Genomic DNA, 22,859 nt, shown 5'->3' on the forward strand with positions numbered 1-22,859 from the left:
ATGTTTCAGGCTTTACGTTGGATCGGTATCCCTCCTAAATTAATTTCTATTATCTCTTTACTTTACTCTAATCCTCAAGCTTCTATTTTTGTTAATGGGATGTCCTCGGATTATTTTTCTTTACATAGAGGGGTTCGACAAGGTTGCCCCTTATCTTCCTTGCTTTTTGTTTTAGCCTTAGAACCCTTCCTTACTAAAATTCGTTTAGATGACAATATCTCTGGTTTTCCTTTTGGTTCCCAACAAGTCAAATTGTCGGTTTATGCCGATGATATTCTTTTTTATTGTTCCGACCCTGTTACTTCTATTCCCTCTTTTCTTCAGCAGGTCTCTTCCTTCTCTGCAGTTTCCGGATACCGCTTGAACGCTGACAAGTGTGAAATATTGCCTCTGAATCCTCTTTGCCAGAAACATCTCTTTTCTTCTACAGGTTTCTCATGGCAACCATCCAAAATCAAATACCTGGGAGTATGGTTTGCTCCTTTACTATCTGACACTCTTAAACTAAATTTTGATTATATTTATAAGAAAATGGATATGGCTATCACTAGTTGGCATCCGCTCTTTTTGTCCTGGTCGGGTCGACTAAATTCTATAAAGATGATGCTATCCCCTTTGCTTCTTTATACTATCTCTATGCTTCCTTTACACATTCCTCTTTCTTTCTTTAAGAAGATTGACTCTTTATTACTAAAATTCCTATGGAACGGTAAACGTCCTCGAATAGCTCTTGCCTCTTTGCGTAAGTACAAAGCTCAATGTGGAGTCCGTTTTCCTGATTTCAAACAGAATCACCGCGCTTTTTCCCTGAAGCAATCCACTCGCTGGTTTTCATCTCAGCTGCCTCATTACCCCCCGGTCTGGGTCAGTATGGAATCCTCTTTCATTTCTCCTTTTACCTTCCGTGAATTTCTATCCTTTACATCTTCCTTAACTCGTCTTCACTCGCCTATTCTTTCACATTCTCGTAATCTTCTTTCTCCCTACTTAACTTCATCTTATCCATCCATCCTCTCCATTCACGAACAACCAATTTGGAATAATTCTCTCTTCAAAATTCGTAATCGTACCATTTTTTGGAAATCTTGGCACTCCCGAGGAATATGTTGGATCTCTCAATTACTTTCTCAGGATATACCTCTCTCCTTTCAAGATCTTCAATCTCTTTTCTCTTTGCCTGCTTCTGCCCGAGCGCAATATAACACCCTTTATCCAGTCTTGCTTTCATATCTTCAATCTCTCCCACCTTCCAATGATGTTCCTCTAGATCGTAGATCCACTTCCCTTTTACTAGAGACCTCTCCTTCTGCATCTGCTCTATATAATTCTTTCCCTTTTACTAATAATAGATTGAAATCTTGCATTGAACTCGCGTGGGAGTTGGATTTTTCTCAGAATTGGCCTGTACCTTTGTGGGATAAAATTTGGACTAAACTTCATAAGACCTCTAATGCTGCTAACACTACCCAAACTTTATTTTTCATTTATCACAGAACTTTATTTACTCCTCTTGCCTTATCCCGTTTTTCACCAGACACTCCCTCTGATTGTTGGTCCTGTCCTTGCCCTTCTGCTGATATTAAACATATGCTGTTTGAGTGCCCTCCCACCTCCCAGTTCTGGCAATTGGTTTGGAAGCAAATACAAAAGATTTTCCAATTTCAGGTCCCCTTTTCACCCTCACTAGTTTTTCTTGGCTCCCTCTCATCAGATCTCCCTCATTCTCCCACTCATTACCCTTTACTTGACTTTTTCATTGCTGTAGCCTTTCACATTGTCACTTCTAACTGGAAACAGGCTGCAAATATTTCATACCAGTCCTGGTGGAATGCAGTTTGTTTTAACCATCGTTTAGACACCAATTATGTATCTCCCATCTCCCTAGCTATCAAACGTGACCTGATTTGGCTTCGTTTGGTGACATACCTCTCTTCCTCTGCCCCTGTTCATCCCTCTCCTACTCCTGAAACAGTTGAAGTTCGCAAACCTCCGTGATTTTCTTATTACCCGTTTTTATCTCTTTAATTGATTAATATGATTATTGCGTTTCTTATACTGTGTTTTATACATTGTATTTATATTCCCATGATGTGTTCATAATTCTCCATGCTTGTAATGCTTACTTTTTATGAAATTATTGTTATATTGTTTATTTCCTCTATCCGCTTATTGTAACTCTTCTCCTTTCATCCCCTTTCCTCTTTCCCCCTGCTTTTTTCTTCCTCAATAATCAAACTTAAAAAAAAAAAAGTCTTTCAGCTGCCACAAGGCTTAGCACAGCATACAATATACAGAGCTGCACTCATGAAACATTCTGCAGCACACAGAGAAAGAGGAAAATGACTCAGGGTATTGTTTTGTGCTGGAATGTGCCCCTGCCTGCACAAAAAAATCTGGCATGCAACGCAAGGACCCTTGCACTATGGTGCAAGTGTTGCTGAACTGATGTTAGGCAGCTCATTCTGTGTCAGTGCTGGGAAAAGACTGGATTGCACTGGATTGCGTTAAATATGGAGCATTCATGCCCTTCCCTGTAATGCAGTGCAGCAAGGCAGCATGCTGCGCTGTGCTGAATTACTTTTTCATAAATTATCTGCGAATGGTGAAAATATATTGCCGCATGATATCCTGAGCTACAGTCTGGTTTGAAAACATCTCCCTCTTCACCGTGGAATGTCATAAAGAAAATAGAAAATTACAAAATCTCCCAGACCCAATGAACAGAAAGCATTTGGGGGTTTGTGGCCCCTAATAAAGTAAACATTTGCACTTTTCAGTGTGGACAAAATGGAGTATATACAAATGTTAGCAAAGCCAAAACAAAAAATAAACATGGCGTCGAAAATACAATTTTCCTCACATTAATGTGCTAATAGGACGATTTTTCCAATCGTTTAAGGAGTGTAATACATTTGGCTAACATGTTATCATGAATTTAATTCATGAGTTACGGTTAGCTCCAAATATCTAGTTGAGTTAGTTACACAGGGATCATCCAACTAAAGATTGAAAACTACAAGGAGGTTAGTTTTACCAGGACTGAGCGTGAAACCTCTGCTAAAACATCGAATGTATGACATTACAACGTATACATTTACAATGCATGCCTTTACAACGCAGTTTTCACATCGCAACATCCTTTACAACGCACTCCATTACATCATATGACACTGCATTGCATTTTTAGAAACTACCTTTACAACGCATTCCATTACATCACATTATACCTTTACAATGCATACCATTACAATGCATAACATTATATTGCATTTAAGGTAAGTATTGGATAGTATAGGGGTAAAAATTACTATTCTAGCTCCAGGGGGTGCAACAGGAGGGTAAGTGTTGGATAGTGTAGGGGTAATAATTACTATTCTAACTTCAGGGGGTGCAACAGTAGGGTAAGTGTTGGATAGTGTAGGGGCAAAAATTACTATTCTAACTCCAGGGGGTGCAACAGTAGGTTAAGTTTGGGATAGTGTGGAGGTACTATGCGTTGTAATGGTATGCGTTTGTAATGGTAAACTTTGTAATGCCTGCGTTGTAGTGACATGCGATGTAGTCTCATGCGATGTAGTGTCCTGCTTTGTAATGCCTGCGTTGTAGTGACATGCCTTGTAAAGGATGTTGTGATGTAAAAACTGTGTTGTAAGTGTAGTGCGATGTAATGGTTGCGTTGGAAAGAAAGTTTCACTAAAACTTCAATTGCTGATATACTTTGTGTGGGTTAGGAATGTAAACAGCCACATTGTTGGAATAAAGATACATTTTTGATAATAAAACCAGGTGTTCAACCTGGTACAGTTAGTTTGTGCTATCTATTTTGGATCACTGACAGAACATCGACAGTCAAAATATCGAGAGGAAAAAATATCGAGGTAAAAATATTGACTGCAAGAATATCGACTACCTATCTTCAAACAGGTAAGTACAAAAATATCGACTCCAAAATATCGAGTGTAAAAAACATAGACTGTCAAAATATCTAATTTTTTAAATGTCTTAAAATTAAATTAAAAGTAATATAATAATACATTTAATTAATGTAAACATATTTAAAATACTTAAATAAACGTAAAATTGAGAAATAATTAATGTAACAAAAAAAATTAATATTTTAAATACATATATATATATATATATATATATATATATATACATATTATTTTCAAAATATATACAATATTTTTACCGTAGGATAGCGAAAGGGTTAAATTTACTGTAACGACTCAAGTGAGTGCAACAGTAGGGAAAGCATTGGATAGCGTAGGGGTAAAAATTACTATTCCCACTCCAGCGAGTGCAACAGTAGGGAAAGCGTTGCATAGCGTAGGGGTAAAAATTACTATTCCCACTCCAGAGAGTGCAACTGTAGAGAGAGTTGGATAGCGTAGGGGTAAAAATTACTATTCCCACTCCAGAGAGTGCAACAGTAGGTAAAGTGTTGGATAGCATAGGTGTTAAAATTACTAATCCCACTCCAGAGAGTGCAACAGTAGGGAAAGCGTTGGATAGCGTAGGGGTAAAAATTAGTATTCCTACTTCGAAGAGTTCAACAGTAGGGAAAGCGTTGGATAGCGTAGGGATAAAAATTACTATTCCCACTTTAGTGTGTGCAACAGTAGGGAAAGCGTTGGATAGCGTAGGGGTTAAAATTACTATTCCAACTACAGTGAGTGCAACTGTAGGGAAAGCGTTGGATAGCGTAGTGGTAAACATTACTATTCCAATTCCAGAGAGTGCAACAGTAGGGAAAACGTTGGATAGCATAGGGGTAAAAATTACTATTCCCACTCCAGCGAGTGCAACAGTAGGGAAAACATTGGATAGCGTACGTGTACAAATTACTATTACCACTCCAGAGAGTGCAACAGTAGGGAAAGCGTTGGATAGCGTAGGGGTAAAATTTACTATTCCCACTCCAGTGAGTGCAACAGTAGGGAAAGCATTGGATAGCGTATGGGTTTAAATTACTATTCCAACTCCAGTGAGTGTAACAGTAGGGTAAGCGTTGGATAGGGTAGGGGTAAAAATTACTATTCCCACTCCAGAGAGTGGAACAGTAGGGAAAGCGTTGGATAGCAAAGGGGTGAAAATTACTATTCCCACTCCAGTGAGTGCAACAGTAGGGAAAGCGTTGGATAGTGTAGGGGTAAAAATTACTATTCCAACTCCAGTGAGTGCAACAGTAGGGAAAGCGTTGGATAGCGCAGGGGTAAAATTACTATTCCTACTACAGTGAGTGCAATAGTAGGGCAAGTAAATACTTCTTATTTAAATATAAATAATATAAATAGTAACACCAATTACAAATTAATTAAAATGTTTTATATTGTGTTAAATATATTAAATAATCAATTTAAAATACAAATAACAATTATTTAATAATAAAAATTACCTACTAATACTAATTATTTACCTATTATTAATAAAATATTTAACAATTTTTTTTGAAAAATTAACTCAATACATTTTTTATTCATAAATGTAATTACTTACAAATAAATTACTTCACAAGCTATTCCCCTAAAACACACAACCCACTACAGAAATTAATTTAAGAAAAGTAACATAATTATCGATTAATCAATTACAATAAATTACAAAATATATTTTAATTAATTACAAATTAATAATTAATTTACAATTAATTTTAAATAAATGCCAATAATTAAAATAACATATTTAAATAATTATAATGAAATTAATTCCCACCCTATTCCCCTCTAAACCCACAACCCGCTACAGAAAATAAATTACTATAATTAACATATTTATCAATTAATCAATTAAATGTAATAACCAATTATATTTTAATTAATTGCCAATCAATAATTAATTATCAATTAAGTCTAAATAAATGCCCTCAAATTAAATTACATATTTAATTAATTATAAGAAATTACTTCCCACCGTATTCCCCTATAAACCCAACACCCGCTACAGAATTTTTTTTATAACATTAACATATTTATCAATTAATGAACTAAAATTAATTACCAATTATATTTTAATTAATTGCCAATTTTTAATTAATTAACAAATAATTCTAAATAAATACCAATAACTAAAATAACATATTTAATTTATTATAATTAAATTACTTCCCACCCTATTCCCCTATAAACCCACAACCCGCTACAAAAAAAAAAATTACTAAAAATAAAATATTTATAAATTAATCAATTTAAAATTATTTAGCAATTATATTTTAATTAATTACCAATTAATAATAATTTAACGATTAATTCTAAATTAAAGGTTTGGGCAGCAATACGATCACTGCTTCCCACAGGGTAGGCAGCAGCTGGTTTCTTGCTAAAGATTTGTGATGAACTTCTATGAGTTTTGGAGCTAGCATATTTTTTATATTGCTTATAAAAGTCCCTTGTGAAGCCATCAAGGCCGGGGGCGGAAGAGCCACTTAGCGCAGCTATAGCATCTGTTATTTAATCTTTTGAGAATGGCTCTGCGAGGAAGTCCTGCATATATTTATCCATGTACACTAATGCAATTTCAGCAAAGTACCCAATTTGAGGCCAGGTCGACAGTTAAATGGACTGAGGCTGTGCTACATTTGAATGGGTTTTGTCTTGGTAACCAATTAAGGGCTGCAAATGGTCGGACTTTGTCCGATAGGAAGGGGGAAAATACTTATGACAATGGTACAAGGTCAAGTAAAATTGACTACATACTTGTCCATTTGAATCTCTGTCACAGCATTATTTAGGTTAGGCCAGGAGGAAGCGGTAAATAAGTTTGAAGAACTATCAGCCCCCAAAACCATTTTATCAAATGATGAGGGCCATCTCAAGTGGTGTAAAGTGATTAACCAACCAGAAACACTTCATGCCATTAAAAATAGCCTCGAAACGATACTTGGTAAAATTGGAGTAGATGTAAATAATGGAACCAAGTGTAGCCCATTTGAGGATGATCACATTGAATTGTTTAACAATCTTAAACCTAGTACTGTTAGGGTAAAAGCAAGGAAAAAAGTAGAGAGGTGGTATAACAGATCATGTAGGGAAGCTCGGGCTGGGCTGAGCTTAGCATTAAAACCAACTAATTCAGCGATAATAAGAGCCGCCCGGTGTAACTACAGGAAAATGATTTGTATAGCAAAAAGAGAATGGGATGACCAGATGTGGGAGGATCTGAAAGGGGCATGTCAGTCTAAAAACCAAAAGCTATTTTGGGATACCTATAAATGGGAAGGAGGTGGGTGTGCGGAGAGCCCGCAAAATAATGTTCCTCAAAGCTCCTGGGTTGAATACTTTAAGCCCCAGTACACTAGCATAGAAGGCAATTTAAGCGAGGCAGTTCCTGATTTTAAATTTTATGAAGGGATTGTTTTTAGCTTAGGGGATGTGACTAGAGCCCTGAACTCAGTAACCGAGAGGCGAGCTACGGGGATGGACTGCATACCTGCAGATTTATTCCTTAGTTATAAGGAGAGATGGAGATTATACATCGGTTATTTATCTAATGCTATTGCCCAGGGGATGGCTGTTCCCAACTCATGGAAAGGAGCAGAAATCGTGCCTGTGTATAAAAAAGGGGACAAGTGCCTAGCGGGCAATTACAGGCCTATTAGCCTGATCGATTCCTTACAGAAGATAATGGGTCGATTGGTCTTGGGAAAGATCCAGGACTAGATGGATGAGGGGGATATCCTGAGTCCACTGCAAGCCAGGTTCCGCCCTAGGAGCAGTACGATAGATCAGGTTTTTCGATTTATTGGCGAGTAGTTGTCCTAGAAAAAGGGGTATTATATGCGGTATTTGTTGACTTAAGGGCGGCGTTCGATGTTGTCCCGCGAGGGAAACTTTGGCAAGTACTGCAGGAATTAGGTATGCCCCTAGAATTGTTGACGTTGATTGTCCGCTTACACAATGACACTTATGCTAGGGTCAGATGGGGCAGACAGGGTGAGGTTACAGATGCCTTCCCGGTTGAGCAGGGAGTGAGGCAGGGGTGCGTTATGGCACCAACCCTGTTCTCACTCTTCGTGAACGGGGCGGCTGAATACCTTTCCCTGGTCCCGACTGATGCTCCGACGATAGCTGGAGAGTGCGTCCCGATCCTTATGTTCGCGGACAACACTTTGATAATTTCAAAAACCCCAAGTGGACTCCAAAGGGCACTTCCGCGCTTTACGGATTTTTGCTGTCAGCGCGGGTTGGAAATAAATACCGCTAAAACAAAATTTATGATCCTCACTGAACCTAAACTCCCTAAGTCAATGAAACGGTTTAAGGGAAGTATATATATGAATAATTGCCCACTAGAGCAGGTTGAATCCTTTACTTATTTAGGGGTCAATCTACAGAATGACATGTGCTGGAATACCCAGTTAGATATGACCGTATTAAGCCACAAACAACAAGCGGGCATTCTTCTTAAAAGATATAAGTCTTCCTTTACTTAACCTATGAGATCATTACTGGAAATTTATGGGATGAAAGTTTTAGGCTCTGTCCTTTATGGCGCTGAGCTATAGGGGTTCTCTAATATTAAACAGCTGACATTATTAGAAAAGCTACTCATGTTCCCTAAAGTACCCCACTAGTTCCTCTGTTTTGGGACTTTGGTAAAAGATCAGTATAAGATTTGGCCATGCTGCGCCCAGTATTATACTGGCGCAGAATATGGACAACTGAAGATTTGTTTTACTATGCTAGGGGTCTCGAGGAAATTACAGAGAAGGACCGCTTTCATAAAATTAGCTGGTTGAAAGCCATTAGATCCCTTCTAGGGAGAATGGGTTTGATTGATTTGTGGGATGATCCAACAAATGCTGTCTTCCCTTCTAAGGTAGAAATGAAAGGATATTGGGAGATGATTATCTCAGAGAAATGTGCCATGAGCTCCTCAACCCATCTTACAGAGCGCTTTCTTGAAATTCAGGCCTATCCAGCATTGGAACCTTATTGCGATGCAATTAAGAAACTATTAGACCGTAAGCTCTATTTCCAATTTAGGGCAGGAACCCTTCTCATAAGGTCATTCACCTCATGGTGGGCAGGGATCATTGAGGATAAATGCCCTAATTGTAAGGACAAGAAAGAGTCTATAAGTCACTTCTTGTTCTTTTGTCCTCTATATGCAGCACCACGTGATAAATGGGTGAAACCAATATGTTGTTTAATTGGCTTACGGAAACATGATAAGGCATTGAGAATATTATGTACTGATCCTAGCCTCCCAATTGCTATTGCTATGGCAAAGTTTTTGAAATGGGCATGGGTAATTCGACTGAAAGAAGATTGTCAGTAGCAAGGGAAGATGTGTAATACTAAGATGTTGGGTCTGCCCCTGGTGTAATTAACTGAGCCTATGTGATAACTAGATCAACATTGGATATATCTCCCATCCTCTATTATTAAGGAAAATTCGACATTAACTTTGTGGGGTTTAATTACTTTTTCAAATGTTTAAATATATAAATGTTTTTTTTTAAAAAAAGGCTTTTGTATTGTGAAAAATGTATGTTTGTGATGCTTTTATGACCAATTTGTCGAATAAAGTTTGAAATTGGAACTGGCAAAGTACTCATTGCGCTCAGAGGAGGTGTGAGTTCGTAATAGGCTAATAAAGTATCTCGGATATAGGATGTGTCTGTTAGCATAGCCCCTTCATCAGATTGGACTTCTGTCATGCAGGTCTTGGATTACGGGGGCCTCAACAACTGTGCCAAACTATACCCGGTCTTTAACCCTCACCATATGTGTGGAAAACAGCATATTTACTGATTAAGTGAGTTTCTCACTCCGCTGCCTCCCGGAATTCTACTAGTAAGGCCAAGCGTCGCCGCTCACCCTCAGCAGAGTCAGGGGAGCAAAGTATAGAGGCCTCGACAGTTACAAGCTTTCGCTCGATGTTTGCTAGCATTTTCCGCAGATACTTCAATACCCCAACATGCTTTTTGATGGCAACGCCGCAAATGTACGCCTTAAAGGCCTACCAGAGAGTAGCCCATGTGTCCACCAACCCCGTGTTTAGTTCAAAGTATTCCTCAATGGCATCTCCAATTTCAGAGACAAATAACTCATCATTTAGCGCCCTACCTGGAAACCTCATTGTCGTTCATATCCCTCAGGCCTAGGGAGACGAAGCTTAGGCAAGACCAGGGCACGGTCAGAGTAAGACCGAGGGAATATTTCTATTGCAGTGTACTAAGTGATGGGGGTGGGGGAAAGCAGCCAAACGTCCAGTCTGGTCCAGGTGTTATGTTGGGCTGAGTAGTGTTTGAACCCCAGATTTACCGTGTTGTGGGTTTGCCATGCATCCGAGAGCTGGAATGCTTCGCAAGCGTCCAGCAAAACCTGCCGTTCCCGAGGCTTGGGGGCGGTCGCACTTGATGAACTATCAATTGGACTGTGTTTATAGCAAATTAAAGTCCCCACCGTTCAGCAAACCGCTCGTGTGTACCAGTACCAATCTTGCATCAAGCTTGTGGAAGCGGTCGGGGTGTTGACGTTTGGGGCATACACACACACAAGAGGGACCATGTGGCCCATCAGCATACCGACCACAATAGTTTATCACCCCTCTTGGTCAGTCAGGCAGCAGGTCAAAGAGAAAGAGAGGCGTTTGTGGATGAGGATCGCAGTCCCCTGGGCATAATTACTATAGTTAGAGAAAAAGCGGTGAGCACCCCATCCAGTTGCAAAGTGTGTGGTGTCAGCCTTGGGCAAATGAGTCTCCTGCCAGAAGGTTATGTTGACGTTATGTTGCTGCAAATAATGTATCACATGTTTAATTTTTTGGAGTTATTAGGTCCACACATGTTCCAGGTAAATAGCAAGAGTGGCGAGTGGTTAGATCTATCAGGGGCTGCAACCATGTGCGTCATGCGTCAAATTAAGAAGGAAAGTTATGGTAGCTGGTGATCGACTAATGTCATGTTTGGAGCCGGTATTGTAATAACATTGAACATTGTGGGTAACTGCCCCTCCCTCACCCAACCTCGCAACACAATTTGCAATGCAAATAACCAAAAACCAAGCATCAAATGTATCCTGTAAACAACCTGTTTGGAAATTGAAAGACCAGGACTGATGCATTGTAATCTGTGAGAACAATGTGCATACACCTAGGGGGGAGGCAACGCTTCAATGGTGCCCAGCAAATGAAGGATAGCAGTGATGAACCACATGTACTGCCCCTATTATAATAATAGCAAACTTAGAACCGTAGTAAAAACACAGCATGCAAAGAGTATAGACAATCACTACAACAGTTCAGGCCTGATAGTCATTCACTCAAAAATAGCTCAACACTGGCGACAGAGCCGCTATGTGGGGTGGAAGGGGCTTCTCCAACCTCCCTTACACGGCCATCCAAGCTTGTGCGTCAGTAGGATTGTCAAAGATTCGGGAGCGCCCGTTGATGTCGACCTGATTCGGGCCGGATACAACATTCCATATTGAAGACCAAGGTTCCGTAGCGACGCCTTGACACCTGTAAACTTGCAGTGCCCTCCTGAACCAGGAGTGTGAAGTCAGGGTACAATGAGACCCTGCTCCCTGGCAAGCCTGCGCAGTGTCTCTGTCCCGAAAGTTCATGACACACGCTATTATAGGCCTAGAAGGGCAACAGGGGTTGGGCCGAGGACACAAGGATGATGCCTCCTCTGCACTACAAATCTTGGGCTGAACTCTTCCTTCCAAAATAAGTCTACCAACATGGTTTCCACAAACGTGTTCATTCTTCCCATGTTTCATTAATACGGAGGTTGTTGTGGCGGCCACGCGCTTCCAAATCTTTGTTCTTAATTGCAGTATCTTTCAGGATTTTTTCCATGCGTTACAGCCTCTTTGTCTATTACGTGGAGCCATCTTCCAGATCAGTGATTCGACATTCAGCAGTGTCCAAACGTCGGTCGTGGATATCCAGTTTGGCTCTAAGTTTATCCAAGCATTTCTCCAACTTGTCAAATCTGTTGTCCATAGATTTGAACCCAGCCCTGAGTTTTGCAAGTAAATCTGGATTGGACAATGTCGTTGCTGGAGCTGCAGTTGATGCCTGGGCACCCTCTGCCATATCATTGCCGCGTTCTTGTACTTCTTCTGTGGCCACAGGGAACGTTAGTATTCTCTGCTTGGGGTCTTTTTTTCCATATCTGAGTGACCCGGGTGTGGTGAAGAACATGCCACTGATGGCTCCAACAGGTGCAGCACAGGGCGAGGATGCTGCGTGGCAGCACCTAGCGGGAGCTTATAAGAGCACCACAAGCAGCCACGTGGCAGATGGGGAGCATAAGTAAAAAGTCATCAGTTTTTTTGTGGCAGTGCACAAGTGTCACTGCAGTTAGTAAGAGCTGACCCAAGCGTTGAGTGGCCAAGATTGAGATGTTATGCCACGCTGTGGTGTACTGGCTTGGGCCCAGGCAGGAGAAGCAGGCAGGCTGACCCCCAGGAGCAGTGGGTCGAATTTCTGAGGACTGGGAGTGGCATAATGCAATACCAGCCCGCAGTCTCAAGGCAAAGGTGAGAGGTGCGACAGGGCGGAAAATCCCCACACACTAAGCAGGCTGCCGTGCAGTTAAAGGCAGACCTACGGTGCCCCAAAACGCTCACCCACCCCACCACCACTGAGTGTGGCTGAATGGCAACCTCCCTGGAACTCTAGAGGACCATGTCATCTCAGAAGCCTACAGGAACGCCGCCGATGGAATGCATGGGTCCTCACAAGGGCTTAAAATAAGGGGGGGGGTCCCACTGTGGCCAGTGTAAATGGGGATGCGGGTGCCCGCAAAGAACTCACTGCTGTCCGTGCCCCAGGCAGGAAATCATTCACAGCCTGCTTCCAAGAGACGGGCACTCCAAAGGCAGATCAGCTCCAAGGCCACAGGAGGCCGTGCCGAAGGCCGCTGCTGACTCCGCCTCTCCAAAGCCCAGAGCGATGTTCAAGCTAACTTTGCGTGAAATACGGAGCTGGAAATTGCAGCGGTCCGATGGGCCGTGAGTACGGAGACAGCCAGGATCGTGCTGGGCTATCATACGGAGGCTTCAATGCCGCACTGCCATCTTGGTCCGCGACTGGGCCACGCCCCCTTGCTCGCTTGTTTTCAATAAAAAAATTGCTTTTGCCAATTACAGAAAACAGTTTCTATCACAACATTGGTGACACTGCTATTGTTTCTTTACTGTGCTCGTGCTTTGGCACCTAACACTGTGAGGTCAGGACCATGACTGGTCAAAACGACAGGAAGGTTGATAACACAATGTTCCAAGAGGGCATAACCTATGCCAATAATTGCTGTCTTCATGCCAGTAAAAGCTTTATGAGGGGTATGCACTATCATTCCAGGAATGCCATCATAGCGCAAGAATTAACTCAATTTCTTGTGTTCCGATTTTTTCATCACCCTGTATTCCTTTATGGGTGTTCAGATTTGCAGTATCACTCATTAACTCTAACTGCATTTTCAGATTAACACTATAACCAGGCTATTGTGCTTTAGGTTAAACCCTATAAAACCTCTCCAAAATAGAAGCAGTCCTTATCAGTTTGAAGATAAACATTGGTAAACACCTGCACCAATACAAACTAAAATGTCATTCAAAGAAAGGAAAGTGAGAGAAAATGAGCAATTTCAATTTCTATTTTAAGGGTAGCAGCACAATGTAACTTTGTATTTTAAGGTAGCAGCAAAAAGATTGGTCTAAGACTGTTCTACATGAGTTTTGTTGTTTAGGGATCTCAGTAAAATACTGTTTTGTCTTCCCTTTGTTACCTCCATTTTTTGTTGTACTTGAATTAAATATGCAGGCTTTAGAAGCATTTTTTATGCCTGATCTCAATATTTTAGTGACTGTGAGAGGCAATGATACGTGAGAGAGTAATGCGAAGTGGCTGTGAATTAGAGTGCAATATACAGAATTTCTATTCTTCAAACAGTCTAACAAATGTCCATGGGAAAGATTGCCAATGGAAAGACTCTACCTTCCCATATTACTACTCCTTTATAAAAACACATGCTTTTTAACAATCACTGCAAAAAAAATAATGTTTTTAAAAACAAACTTTCTGTCTTTTTCTCTGTTTTGGGGATTTGCCAGCTGACTAAACACTGATTTCAAAAGGTTTGAAAAGCACTGAGAACATCACTGTAAAAATAATAATAAAAAATACTGAAAGCAAGACAGCCTACCCTTTGGGTTTGGGGGCCCATTGCGGGCCCCTGTTATGTTGTGGGAAGCAAGGGTGCACTTGGGGGGTACCCATGGTACCCCCCTACATCTCACAACACTACGTGGAAAGCATTGTGTGGTGCCTGCCACGTAGTGCTGTGAAATGTACAACATGGCATTTTAGCATCGCTGCGGGTTGCTGCCATCAGCAGCAACCGCCGCAATGTTAAAATGCAGTTGCATCCTGATCCGGTGAGCGGGACCGCCGCATGCATGGCGAACATGTCCCGGTTTACACCAGGCTATTGTTTTATTTGTGTTTTTCATGCCAGTGCAAGGTGTCCCTATATCAAAAATTGTTGCAAGGACGCATTTCGCTCTAAAATACACTGCTAAATGATGACTTTCTATATAATGTACTTACATGGTATTTCACAAAATTTTCCTGCAATTTCATATAACTTGTGAAAGTAAATTGCAAGAATTTTGCAGCTCACCTAATCTCAATGAAATGTAAGTCTGCCATGTAAAAGGAGGGGTGGGCGGAACTCGTGGAGTTTCATTCGGAGGAATTCCATGGAGTTACATGAAAACTCAGCGAGATGTTTAGCACCAGGAGCTTGTTCCGTGCTTCAAAATCTGTAAATACTGAACCGGTAATAGGGGGAGCATATTCAAGGGTGGCAGGGTGTCACATTGACACCCTGTTGCCCCCCTGAATCGTGCATGTTTGCACATGTGGCGCACATACATGCCCTAAGGGCATGTATGTCTACCACATGGCGCTTTTAAAAAAGCAAAAAATTGCTTTATTTAAGCTATTCGGTATTTACCACCAACTTGTAGTTGGTGATAAATAACGAATCCTGATAGCAAAATTGCACTCACTTGAGTGCCACCTACATAGCTTTTAAGGATTCAGGGCCAGATGTAGGTAGCCCAATACCGATCGGTAACGGCCGAAAATCGGTATTTTCGGCCGTTACCGACCAGTATAAAGCATTTGGGATGTAGGAGTCCGAAAATCGTCCGAATCGGTAAATTTACCGAATCGGTAAAGTTACCGACTCGGTAAAATACTGAATCGGAAAATATACCAAATCGGTAAAGTTACCGACTCGGTAAAATACCGAATCGGTAAATTTACTGAATCGGTATATTTACCGATTCGGTAAATTTACCGAATTGGTAAAATACCGAATCGGTGAATAAGAAGTGATAAAATTGAATAATGAGATGTAGGTAAGCACTGAAATACCGAATTTGGTTCAAGTTTGGTATTTAAGAGTCGGTATTTACCATGGATTGGAATCAGGTGGTAACCAGGTGCAACCCATAAAAATGAACCCAAAATGCATGGCGGCATTTTATGTCATTGCAAGATGGCTACGGCTACAGAAGGAAGGAGAGAGGGAATGGCAGAGAGAGGAGCAGGTTTACAGACAGAGGATCACCCTGTTCATGCTCACTGAGGCAGAGATTCTCCAGAGGTACAGGTTGGACTCAGACACCATCTTGGACCTCATCAGGGACCTCCAACCACTGTTGGAGCACACTACCCCAAGGGCGCGCGCTATTCCACCCCACGTGCAGGTGCTGTGCAGACTACACCAGCTTGCGTCTGGTAGCTACCAGAGTGTTGTTGCTGCTGTAGGTGGGGTGACCCAGAGCAGCCTGTCAAGGTTTTTCCAAAAATTCCTTGACGCCATGTTACAGAGGATGGACCATTACATATCTTTTCCTGCAACCCATGCTGAACTGGTCCAAACAAAATCTGACTTTTACCAGATGGCACAATTCCCCAATATAATTGGCTGCATTGATGGCACGCACATTCCCATTTGTCCCCCTGCTGCCACCGAATATATATACAGGAATAGGAAGTCAACGCACATCATCAATGTGCAGGTGATTTGCAATGCAAAGTGCGCCATCACTGACCTTGTGGCATAATTCCCTGGGAGTACCCACGACTCCTATATATTTCAAAACGGCGGCATCTATGCATGACTGACTGCAGGGGAATTTGGTGAAGGATACCTCCTAGGTAAGACACAGTGTGCGACCCACATAACGCCTATTGCAGTAAGAAGTACATGTATGCATGCGAGTAATGTATTCCCATTTCCTTTTAGGAGAGAGTGCATATGCCCTCCACTCCTTCATACTCACCCCCTACCTCAACCCCTCAACACTGAGCCAAAGGAGATATAACCGGGCCCACAAGAGCACAAGAAATGTAGTGGAGCGTAAGTTTGGTATCTGGAAAAGCAGGTTCAGGTGCTTGCACAAGAGTGGAGGTGCAAGGCAGTATACCCCCATCACCTGCTGTAAGATCATTGCTGCCTGTGCTATGTTACACAACCTTGCTGTGAAGAAGGGTACTGAGGTGGAGTTGTCAGACTATGAGGATCATGACGACGACATTGCTGTGCCTGAAACACAACCTGCTGGAGTGTCAACACCAAGTGATGGCAGATACAGACGAGATGAGATTACACGCAACTATTTCTGAGTAAGTAATGAGACACAGACAGGTTGTGTATGGGAACAACGTAATTTAATGTTGCCACAACGTACAAGCACGGAAGTGCAACAAAATAAACATACGTTGGGACTGTATGTCACGGGTTACTTCACCCATGACCGGTAAAGTCACTTGCGCCCGCGCTTCCCTGAGCCACTAGGATGTTGCTCACTGTGTTCGGCTTGCCCTGCAGCCTCAGCTGGGCGCCTGCTACTCCTCCTTGGCCCCAGAACAGCGCTTGCCATGCTGCTCTGGCTACTACTGTCACCAGCCTCTGCCACGTCCAGGGCCGGATTCTGTGCAGTGTGTGAAATAAGCATAGCCTCTAGTGCACTTGTGATTCTGGCCATGCCCCTGGTGACCTCAGCCGTGTTCTGGGTCAAGGCCTCCTGCATATTTATGCCCCTACGGCAAAGCAGGGATGTGGCAGTGGCCAGACTATTGATGGACACGGGCCTCCCTGCGCCTTGTGTGTGACAGACTGTCTAGTTTGGAGCAGAGCTGTGTAATCGAGTTGCTCATCTGCTGCATCCCTGCTGCAATGTCCGCATTTGTTTTTGCAACCTTCCTATTTGACTCATCAATGTCACTCATGCCCTTCCCCATGTCTCCTATTTTCTCATTCAGGACTCGGAATTGGCGATGGCAGGCTTGGATGGATTTGCTCTGCATCCGCTGTATGCGCACCATGCTCCCCTCCAGCCCGAGGAACACAGTGCCATTTCCACGTCCACCTGCACTGCTGGGTGTGCGTTGTGTTCTGCGCACTGTGACTGGCTCATTTGTGGACTGCAGTGCTGCAGAACTCACATCTACAGTGATTTGAGCCTCACCCTCACCCTCTGCTGCCTCCATTACTAGTAGTGGGGCCACGACACGCCTCCTGCCTGGTGGGGTTGCAGGAGTGGACAGGAACAGTGATGGGGAGGTTTCTGGTGAGAAAACCAGGGGAGGGGATTGTGAGAGCTGTGGGGAGTGCAGCAACTCTGGGGTCTGTACTGTCTCATCTTCTTGGGAGATGCCAGTCGTGTCACCTTCCTCCTGCGAGGCTTGTACTTGGCTTGGCCCTGCTTGATCACTCTCCTCCCTCGCTGGTGCAGTCCCTTCTGTTTCTGTGGGTCGACTGGCTGATTTTGCACCTAGGTATAAATAAGCGTATATCAACTGTGTGCTACTGTGTCACAGTCACTACAATAAATGCTTTCCACATTTCACTTTCATTTATCTGCATTACTTTCAGTGACTTGCTGATGTCTGCGCAGTTACACATGGTCTTACATTAGCTGACTATAATGCATTGCTCCTGTATAGTGCTAGCAGTACTGGACTGGGGTTGGCTTGTCCACAAAGGGTAAAGGGAAGCAGGTTGGTATGGGGTGTCATGCTGCGCATGCGTCTTACCTTTTTTGTTGCTCTGGCTGAGCTGTCAACATCTCCAATCCCAAGACGCTGTCTGCCTCAATGGTTGAGGCCACCAACTCCTCCAGGTCAGAAAGGGGGGGCGCTGGGTTCCTGCCTCCACCGGTGACACCAGCCTGCTTGTGTATTTCAGACATCTTCTTCTTGGTGAGGCTCCTGATGTCATAACATCTTTTTTTTAGATCCTCAATATTCCTGGGGGTGACTCCCACTGCATTGACTTTTTCTGAAATTGCCAGCCAGATTTTTCGTTTGGCTGACTCAGGAACAGTGAGGGAGTGCCTGCCAAAAAGTTTGTTGTGCACTCTCACAACCTCCTCCACCAGTACCTGCAGCTCCATGCTGCTGAACTTTATTTTCCTCTTACTTTCAGCCTTCTGACTTTCACTGCTGCTTGCCATTTTTCTTTCCTTAAAGTTTCAACAAAACTCTCCCTGCTGCTCTGTGTCTCTGCTCTGAATGCCTCTCCAGAACCTTCTAATTAGTTGCAGCTGCCTGGGTAGCCACTTCCTGGTGGGCAGGGGGAGGGTGGTAGCACCTGATTGGCTGTTTTCTTAAGTTTCACTTTTGCTTGCTTTCCGATTCGGTATTTACCGATTCGGTATTTTCCGATTCGGTATTCCCCATTCATTCCTATGGGCCTTTTGGCCCATAGGAATGAATGGGAAATACCGATTAGGAAAATACCGATTTGGTAAATACCGATTCGGTAAATTCCGAATGTCCGATACCGAATTTTACCGATTCGTTAAATCATACCGATTTTTCCCCTACATCTCATTTACCGATTCTGCAATACCGATTTGGTAAAAATCGGTATTTAAGAATCGGTAAATTGAAGTTACCTACATCTGACTCTCAGTAATTTACCGATTCCTTAAATTACTGAATCCTTAAAACCTGCCTCCTACATTAGAAAAGGCTAAATACCGGTCGGTAATGGGATAATTACCGATTTTCGTCCGTTACCGACCGGTATTTAGCTACCTACATATGGCCCTTAATCGTTTATCAGTATGATTGAGGCTTTTCACCGATGCAAGTGGTCATGGCAAAGGGGAAGGGGACGGGCAGTGAGGTCACTATTCTCTGTGCATGCCTTGAAATACCTGCAGAAAGCATGTTTAAATACCATAATGCTCAATGGGTATTTAATTTTGCATGCCAATGCATAATGCAGAAAGTGTACTCCTTTTCCAATATACTTGGACAATAATACTTTGGGCTGGTACAAAATGTGAGAGACGCTACAAATAAGCAATGTCAGAGGAAGGTTTCCCTAAAGAAGTCAATGGCTGAAAAGAAACCCTAAGTTTTTTAGAATTGCATTTGAAAGAAAGAAGTAATCAGGATATTGAAACACCAGAGTGTTCAGAGTGAAACATCTGACAGGATGTTATAGAGGAGATTTGTTTACCAATATTTGTATAAACAACCCCTGCATTGAGATCTGTAAAAAGAATGTACAACTGTGATAGGTGTAGGTGTGTATGGGTTTGTGTATGCATGGCTGTATGTCCGCGTCTGTCTGTTAATTTAATTTCTTCGGCTACAATGTAATTAGTGATACCACAACTGAGCGAGCACATGTGATATTGCCAGTGAATGTACTGATAATTTCAGCTATAATCTGTTTGATAGTATGATACATACAGTAAATTATTATCACTGCATTTCGAGAGAATAGGTTTACAATTCTACCTTTGTGGCCAAAAAGTAATGGCTCAGGGTTTGTCTGTAATACTTAAAATATTTGTTATTCAAATAAAGATCTAAATTAGCTCGAGGAATATGAAATGTAAAGAAATTCTTCTGAGAATGTTTTCTTTATTCTTGCAGATCCAATGGCAATGAGTAAACTGAGAAACCTAACCGTGGTGAAAGAATTTATCTTGATGGGACTCTCAGACCATCCAGGGCAGAACACAGTCCTGTTTTTCCTCTTCCTGGCCATGTACTTAATCACTTTAGGTGGAAATGCCAGTATTAGCACCCTCATTGTGGCTGACTCAAAGCTTCACACTCCAATGTATTTCTTCTTGTTAAACCTTTCTGTTCTTGACATGGGCTTGACCACAGTTCTCCTTCCTAAAATGCTGTCAAATCTCCTATTGGACAATAAGACAATTACCTTTCATGGGTGTATTACTCAACTATACTTTTTTGCTTTTTTAGCCACATCAGAGGTTTTTATTTTAACAGTAATGGCAATAGACAGATATGTAGCGATCTGCCACCCGCTACGTTACACTACTCTCATAAGCACTAAAGTCTGCACAATTCTGACAACTAGTTCATGGGTGATTAGCTGCCTGCATTCCTTGTTGTACAGTGTGCTTATTTCGAATTTTACCTACTGTGGATCCAACCAGATCCAGCAATTCTTCTGTGATGTCCCACCGCTGCTGATGCTGTCCTGCTCTGACACAGCCAGCTATGAACTGCTTATTTTAACTGAGACCTGCTTCATTTTGCTGTTGACCCTAATGTCCGTTGTCGTCTCCTACATTTGTATTATATACACAATTTTGAAGATGCAGTCAAAAGAAGGAAGGCAACGAGCCTTTTCTACCTGTTCCTCTCACTTAATTGTTGTCACCTTGTACTATGGTACAGTACTTTTTAACTACATCCGGCCCACATCAAGCTACTCACTCCAGAAGGACAAACTTCTGACGGTCATGTATACAGTTGTCACCCCGATGATCAATCCTTTCATCTACTGCCTGAGGAACAACCAAGTGAAGGAAGCACTGACAAGATTGATTGGCAGATACATTTTACACCGTACTGTGTGAACGGTGATGTTTAGTAACCTGAGTGGTAAATCTATTTATATATAATGAATATTATGCAAAATTTGAGAAAAACCCTATTTTTGCGTGATCACCCTATTTAGTGCTGACTGGTTTTTATGCTTTTTGAGCGCAGCATTCAGGGGCACTGCTGTCTAGTCCCCATTGTACATGCTACGACCCCTAAAACATTGAACAATTGGACAATCCCTAATTGGCGTGGTTAACTTCCCACTAAATCCATAATATTTGGTGTAGGAAAATTTGCCAATGGCTTGAAAAAGGTAAATGTCACCTAGGGATTTCAGCACAAGTTATGAGATCCATTAGACTGACAATGAAATAAAATGACTTCAGCAAACCAGGCATGCCTGACTGCTACAGCTTGTAAACATGAATCCAAATATGTCATAAGAACCTTTTTGATGGGAAAGAACCCTACATTTAAATATTCAATAAGTCAGCCCTGTAGCCCACAAAAAACGGTGCCTAGTATTTAAAAATGGGGCATGCAAGAATTTAGTTTTGGCATTTGACACAAATCTCAGATTAGTCTTGGTCTACTGTGACTATTGACTTACTTTGTGTGCTATATTTTTATTGCCACATTTTTACACTAAATTGTTTTAAAAATTCATTTCTCTGGTTCGCCTTAATTTAATTTTTTAAATGTTGGTCTCATTTTAAAATGAGAAACATACTTTTTAAAAATGCAATATAAATATTTTTGCGTTTGACATTTGCAAAAATTTAATACAGCCTGTCCTAACTTAAGGGTGTCTGCTCTGACTCTGAATTATGGCTCAAAGGGGTTAATAAATAAGCGGGTAATAAATAATTTTCTATTCAATTTTTTATTCTAGAAGCACAAAACAATATCATTAATTTCAATAATATGTAATTTTTACCATTCTCAATTACACAAAGTACTTACCTGAGGTGACAGGGTAGGTAAAATTACATTGGGCATCAAAAATAATTAAAAACAATATTTATTTACCTTTTATTTTGTGGAGAACTGCATTGATCTTCATCAAGCACTGTCAGATAGAGGCCCAGGCTTTGCAATAAGAAGGACATGTTGTTCAAGTCGTTTTAGTGTATGGTGTAGACAGGTTTTGACTGTTTATGTTGTTTTTCTGCTAACTCAATCGCCATATTTACATCGATGGAAAGCTAACTCAAAATGTAGCAGTTGGCGGCATGGCTTTCATTCCTCATGCTTGGAATATAATTCCATCGATGGAGAAAGAAACATACAATGAAACAGGAAGATGGTTTTCCATGGCAGTGGATGGGTAAACAGACAGTTTTTGGCCCCCTAGTATACATCCGCCAAACTCTAAATAGAACCCTTAGATTTCCCACAAATTTGTCACCAAGCCTGATTAAATAACACATGGTGTACATGTGATTTTTTACTATTGTGAAATTTGCAATAGCCATAAAAACATGCAATGGTGCAACCAATTATTTTAATTTTTTGATAACAAAAATAAATTTTAGCAAGATATAGAGAATTGCTATCCCACCTCTTCTCTCATTTTACTTTAAATGTTGCCAGCGTTTCTCATTGAAGGTGGTTCTGTACCGGCTTCCCTCTCAGGAGCTGCAGTCCAGTCCCAGATCCCTCCTGTGGATACAAATCAAGTAATTTGACAGTGTTTACATTTCTCTCTCAGTTCAGTGGGAGGCCGACACTTCTTTTTAATTGGAATGTTATTTACAGTTACAGGAGAAAATGAGCAATCAGAATTAGTTTAGTTCATGGCTTTCATACAACACAAAATATACTTTCTAAAACTTACATTTCCAGTACTGAGGCAAACCTCTACTTTCATCATTGAAACTGATTTTTCATATTAAGTGTAAAATATATTTCAAACAAGTTTCTAACATTCTACCTTCATTCTCAATTTGGTCTGCTAAGGAGACAATGGCCTACACGGGGAACATCTTTTACAACGCAACTTTTAC

At 41.5% G+C, this 22,859-nt stretch overlaps 1 protein-coding gene across 1 annotated transcript; it reads left to right on the forward strand.

The window, feature by feature from the left end:
- The first annotated feature begins 19,931 nt into the window (after positions 1-19,931).
- LOC147684553 (olfactory receptor 5AP2-like) lies at positions 19,932-20,885 on the forward strand. The gene has a single exon (XM_086942362.1). The coding sequence runs from the start codon at positions 19,932-19,934 to the stop codon at positions 20,883-20,885; it is 954 nt and encodes a 317-aa protein (XP_086798488.1).
- The last annotated feature ends 1,974 nt before the right edge of the window (positions 20,886-22,859 follow it).

This window comes from Lissotriton vulgaris, chromosome 10 (genome assembly GCF_964263255.1).
Source record: "Lissotriton vulgaris chromosome 10, aLisVul1.2, whole genome shotgun sequence".
NCBI classification, from domain to species: Eukaryota; Metazoa; Chordata; class Amphibia; order Caudata; family Salamandridae; genus Lissotriton; species Lissotriton vulgaris.